The 6,215-nt window shown below is 37.7% G+C and overlaps 1 protein-coding gene across 1 annotated transcript in view; it reads left to right on the top strand.

Moving 5' to 3' along the window:
- The first annotated feature begins 732 nt into the window (after positions 1-732).
- The window catches only part of LOC18435301 (Transducin/WD40 repeat-like superfamily protein), a 24,250-nt gene continuing 18,767 nt past the window's right edge, over positions 733-6,215 (top strand). Inside the window, exon 1 of the mRNA XM_006845347.4 lies at positions 733-2,343. Within this exon, the coding sequence (XP_006845410.1) occupies positions 1,715-2,343 (629 nt within the window). The 5' untranslated portion in view covers positions 733-1,714. The remainder of the gene's footprint in view (positions 2,344-6,215) is intronic.

Below are 6,215 nucleotides of genomic sequence, written 5' to 3'. Positions count from 1 at the left end.
TTAGCTATTGTGATATAATTTGGAGGTGCTCATAAGTGGATACATCAAAATTAGCTATTCTGATATAATTTGGAGGTGCTCATAAGTGGATTTTTTAAGGTTGCAACCTTACAAAAACCACACCCTTTACTCAATTGGGTAAATCTAATCTAGTGGTGATTTTAGGAATTCAAATTTTGAGGATGTAACCTCTTCAAGCATAGGTTAACCTCAAAAAAGAGAACTTGTGTATCGCAATCTCCGTGCACTTGAAAAATTGATGTCTCAAAATTTATTAGAGGCCAATCCTTTTAGGGTGAGATCTAAGTTAGAAAACTTAAATTTCAAAATTTTTCATTTGAAAATAATGAAGTGAATTTTTTTTTTTGTTAAAAAGCATCCCAAATAGGTCAAATTTGAGAGAGGAGAGGCAAAGGATAGAGAAAAATTGTTCATTACGTCGGGGGACACATTTGTACATTTGCGTTGCCCCAATGGTATAAAGCTATCCATCTTAAAGATGGATGCTAGTTGAATCTAACTATCTAAATATTTTATTGGAAAATTACAAATAACCCTTAAGACGAGTTTTTTATGCAAGGTACCCCCAATCAAATGTTTTGTCTCACATTTTTCTCCTTAAGACACTTTTTTAGCAAATATCTCCAAAGTAAAAGATGTACATTTTTTTAACGAAAATAACCTTTTTCATATAGAAAAATTTAATTTTAACCGGACATTCACGCAGGCTTATATGGGCGGCCGGACAGCTATTTGACATTGGCGGACCCGTTAAACTAAAAAAAAGTGTCGAACCACTCTTTGACATTGCTGGACCGTACTTTGGGCTTGTTGCTATACCACATGGGCTTATTGCTAGAACACTCTTTGGCAGTGCCGGACCGCAAGGGCTTATTACTGGACTGTTCTTTTTCAGTGCCGGACTATCACTTGTATTGTCGGACCGCCACTTGTACTGTTGGTCTGTCATTGTTATTTACTGAACTAATATTACATCACCGGACTACTCTAAGAATACGCGAGACCGTCTTTTGGTGGGGAAAGAGGAGAGAGAGACGTGGGTAAAAATAAGGGAAGATAGTTTAGATTTTTTTTAAATTTTTTTTTGAGTTGGGAAGGGGGTATTTGCTAATAATTCTTTTGGGGTAAAAAGTGAGAAAAGTTTAGTTGGGGGTAACTTGCATAAAAATATAATTTGAAGGTTCTTTGTAATTTCATGTTTTGTCATCATAAAATTATTACTTTAAATTTTTTAAATTCATTTATTTTTTCATATTTTTGATCTCCGTATTAGAGATTATATGCCTTAAAAAAAGTTCAAAAACGAATCTTAAAATAGATTTTTAAGAGGGGAAACAGTGTCCAGGATAAAATTTAAATGCAAAGAAGTGGAGAGAATATAAAATGCACAGAAGTGGAGAGAACGTAAAATGCACAGAAGTGGAGAGATCATAAAATGCAAAGAATTTAAATCCACAGAAGTGCAGAGAACATAAAATTGAGTGAGAACATAAATTTTAGAGAGAGAAAAATTTCAGCTATGTTTTTTTGAGAGTTGAGACAGAGAACATGAGGAATAGAATTTTAGCAATTACTCTGAAGTTCCAAATTCCAATACCCGTTCTCTACCCGTACGGTTCCTATAAGTAGTAATTAATTGATTAATCCCTTGCATAAATGTCGACCCGTATCGAAATTTAAAACAAAACCAGTCATGGCGGGCTCAGCACCAAACCTGCAAATTCACAGGTTTCCCCAGCCCAAATACATCGATGCCCTAAAATGGCTCCCCCCCATTGCAGCTTTCGACCGCTTCATCGTTTTATCTCTTTTTGACCCTAGCTCTGATTCATCCTCCATTGAAATCCAATCACTTTCTCTCTCTACCCACTCACCCGAACTCCACCTTCTCTCTACATGGCCTTCTCACTCTAGAATCTCGTGTCTATCTGTTTGCCCCTTCTTCCAAAAACCCATTATCGCTGCTGCTTCTCTCTCTGGTTCTCTGCATTTTGTAGTTGCAGACGCCATTGAAGCTTCAATAGATGATGGTTTCTCTGTGGAAGATAAGGGTTTTCATAGAGCTGGGGTTTTTTCCATTGATCTGCAATCAAGCACTTGTGAATGTGTGTCTGCTGGTGAAGATGGGAGGATCAATTTGTCAAAAATTGAGGGATCGAGGGTTGTGTACGGTACGGTTTTTGATGGAAAGGGTTTGGTTTCATACACTTCAGCTCGATGGGCTTCGCCATGGGAGTTCGCCACTGGTGGGTTAGGATTTGGAGTTCAATTTTGGGATCAGAGGAAGCCAGGCGGCCCTGTTTCTCAATCACCTGCTAAATGGTATGCTATTGTTTGAAACACTTGCTAAATGGTAAGCTATTGTTTTGAGTGATATTTGTTTTAGCATATGAAGACTCTCTCTCTTTCTCTCTTGTAATGGCTCTTTCTCCCTCCATGTGTGTGCCTGTGAAAAGGCTCTCATCCATAAAATAGGTGTCTCTTGCAGTGAGTCTTTCTCACTCTCCGAATATGGGTGTGATAAATCTACCCTCTCTCTGTCTCTTTCTCTATGGTAGGGACTCTTTCCTACTCTCTGAGTGTTGGTCTGTGAAAACTTATCATCTCTCTTTTGCAGTGATTCTTTCTTACTCTTAGACAGGTTTGTAGGCAATAAGAAGTGAACAAATATTAGTATCTAGCAAATCATACCTAGGAAATAGTCCTAATATATGAATTTAAACTCCAATTGAATATATTATGATATCTTAAATAAACAAATCAATCACTTCAGGAGTTTCACAAATTTTGTACGTGATCAAATTTGGGTAAGGAATAAGCAAAATGGATCCAAGTAACAAACTCAGTAGATTAAAATAGCAGCTTTTATGTAGATGTGACAGGAAATAGTTAGTAATATTTACTTCGCCAAAATGAATAGTACTATATATTTATATAGTTCGAGATTTGTATGCATGCATGCTTCACTTAATTAGTAGTACTAACGCTGCATATTCCAACACTCATCACTGTTGTTGTGATGCAGTGCATGATAATTACTACCTCCTAAGTTTCACATGTATGCTTCTAGACCACTCTCACATAAGGCCAAATCTTAGGCAAATATCCTTCCTATCCTCGAAGTGGTTAAACTCTCAAGCCACAACGGTTGGCACACTACTTATGTCCTAGTTGCCGCTCGCACAATTAATAAGATTTAGAGTGCTATTCAAGTATCATTAAGTCATTATAACTCAGAATGCCACATATCTTCGGGCCACAAAGGCCTAGGATGCTACATAAGAATCATTTAAACACAATGGCTTGGAGTGCCACAGAGGTGTCATCAGGTCACAAAAACCCGGAATGCTACACAAGTGTCGTTGGGTCACAGAAGCCCATAGTGCCACATAGGTGTCGTCAGGTCGCAAAAGCTCAAAGTGCCACATAGGTGTCATCGTTTCAAAGGTCAGGGTGTCACACATGAGTCACTGGACCACAAAGGCTTAGAGTGCCACACATGTCATTGAGTCATGAAGGCACGGGCATTCGTCATTGCTTTGTTATTGGCTTATCGCAATGAATAATTATAGGGACCTTCAAGCCTAACCATGGGCTACTCGCTCGACATTTGCTGTAAAGGGATTGGTTACTGCAATCCTGCAGCACAGAGGTCTTGTTAATGATTATAAATTCAGCTTGCATTGTTGAGTGAGATGTGAAATTTTGCTTCTCATTCCCCCTTAAAATGCTAGTTCCACCATAGGTAACCATCCGTATCTCCTCCCATATTAGCAGTACTATAACTTTCTGAGACAAGATTACCATTTCATAGCACAAACCATAACTACTTATCCCTGGGTTGCACATTTCGCAACTTGCAACATGTAGATACATGATTTTTGGCACTTTGGTTGCAAATAATATAAACAGTGTAATATTGGTCATTTTTTGTTTTTATCAAGGAGACTTTGATCTTTTTCAGTTATGTGGTTATTGGTGTCCTATCTAAAGCGACATGGGAAATAGCTAATCCACAATTCCACATTATTTGCAAACTGCAATTTCCCCCCCTCAATGTGGTCGTTCAAAATCCTTCCAGAACTAGCCTAATCTCTACTCTCTCTAAATCATAAGGAAAGAAAACAAACCAAATCCCTTTTCTCCTTCTAAAATCATGGAAAAGAATCAATACTTTATCTCTCTGTGGCGTTCATAAGGAAGGAGGATGACGAGTTTCATTGGAGGTAATATGGATGGATGGTTTTCCTTGACCTATCTACACCAATCAAGGTAGGAAACTGGGTCGACCAAAACCAAAAAGGAGAGGCTATATGAATCCTCTCTTGATGGAATTTGAGGAGAAACAAGGGGGGGGGGGGGAGGGGGGAAGGGAATTTGTATGATCCAAAGAAATAAAAAAGAGGATAACAAACTTAGAGAGAGAAACTCATTGCTGGAAAACAGAGCTTGGATGATCCAAAGAAGGGATGGGGCTGCGATGATGAAAAGGACTCTTTGGTTTCTAGGCTGCTCATGTTTCCTTTTCACTCTCTACTATTTTGCACTCTCTCTCTCTACTATTTTGCATGCTCTTTCTCTCTCTTTGCTGGATTTCTATCAATCTTTGTTTGTCTTCTCCTCTCCTCTCACATGTGCTTGTATCTCTCTCCACTGTCTCTCTCTGTGGTTATTGTGTCGTTCTCTCTATAATATTTTGGGCTCTCATTCTTTGATGGTTTGCACTTTCCGTCTCTTTACTGGTTTGAACTTGGCCTCTTTCTCTTTGCTGGCTCTCTGTCTCATTCTGACTAATGAACTGACTTACCTCATGTGCATGATCGATGTTATGAAAGATAACATCCAAGTGATAGCTAATGGCTTTGTCTCACTATGATGTGATTTTCCAGCAGTCTTCATATTTGTTCCTTAGGAGTCTATCTCACGTGTTAGTCATGCTTCAATTTCATCTTTTATGCATTACTTAATTTGAGCGGATTTTATTGCATGTGTCTCTTCCTTAGACGACCTTGTTACATTGATATTGCCCATCTATTTGTTTGATTGAGAGAGTGGTTTTAAAGTTCTTAACTTGCCCATCGCTCGCACACACATTACTATCATGTTCGGTGCGTTTATAATGCGTTATTAAATAATGTATCAGAATCTTTTCACACATGTTTTTAAGGTCATGTTATGTTGCACTCGAAGGTAACTATTTATCGTATGTTTGACCTTCATATCTGATGTTGCAATTTTACTTCGAGTTTGAGTTTTTCCTTACATTGCCTTTCCTCCTTATTCTCGATTTTATTTAGGTTTGTGGTACTCCCTAAGCAAACAAAAATGGAGTACTCCCTAAGCAAAAACTCCATTTTATTAGCTTTGAGTTTGAGTTTTTGCTTATCCTCCATTTTATTTTAGGTTCGGGGTACTCCCTAAGCTAAAATAAAATACATTGTTGCTCCCTAGGCTTATCCTAGGGCGACAATCAATTATTTTCATTCTTATTGTGATCCTATCGACCTTGAAATCACCGGAATCTTAGATTTGCGGGCCGCCGGGTGTAATATCTATAAATTAAGATGAAATTACTGTTCACGGGTAATTGCCTCAGCAACTTGTTGAGGCCGAGGTACTTAGCCAAGTTCGAGTTGATTCGAACGAGTTCTTGAAAACTGATTTTGATTGATGATACCATGCTTATGAAGACATCGAAGTCATGGAAAGTATATTCTCCCCGTTTATCATTCTCAATAATTCTAGTCATTTTACCTAATTTGTTTTCTACTTCTAATTTATATTACTTTAAATTTTCCAAAGCTTTTGACTTAGATGTAATGAGATAGGTCTAGGAATGCTTGGAAAAATCATCAATGAAATGTTACAAAGTATTCATTGCCCTTAAAGGTTTCTTACACTTCTCCTTTGGGGAATGATTTTTTATGCGTTTTCCGCAGTCAATTTTCACATTTAACTTAATCCAGATTCTCATAAGGAATTAGGTTATTTTGGCGTCCTATTTAATTTTTCACATACAATGTACTCTAATCTTCTATGCTGCACATTCATTTAAAACATTCCATGTAGTGAGAAAGCTTCTTTATTTCATTGCCAAGAACCAGTTTGTACATATTACCAAGTAGCACCGTCTTGGTGACTTCTATACCATTTTTTCTTAAGGTCATAATCCCACCCTTGACAATTGTTTCTAT

Source organism: Amborella trichopoda, chromosome 12 (genome assembly GCF_054954075.1).
Source record: "Amborella trichopoda isolate Santa Cruz 75 chromosome 12, AtrichopodaSantaCruz75HAP2 v2.0, whole genome shotgun sequence".
NCBI classification, from domain to species: Eukaryota; Viridiplantae; Streptophyta; class Magnoliopsida; order Amborellales; family Amborellaceae; genus Amborella; species Amborella trichopoda.
Note: the sequence above shows the minus strand (reverse complement) of the source record. Positions and strands in the feature narration are given on the sequence as shown.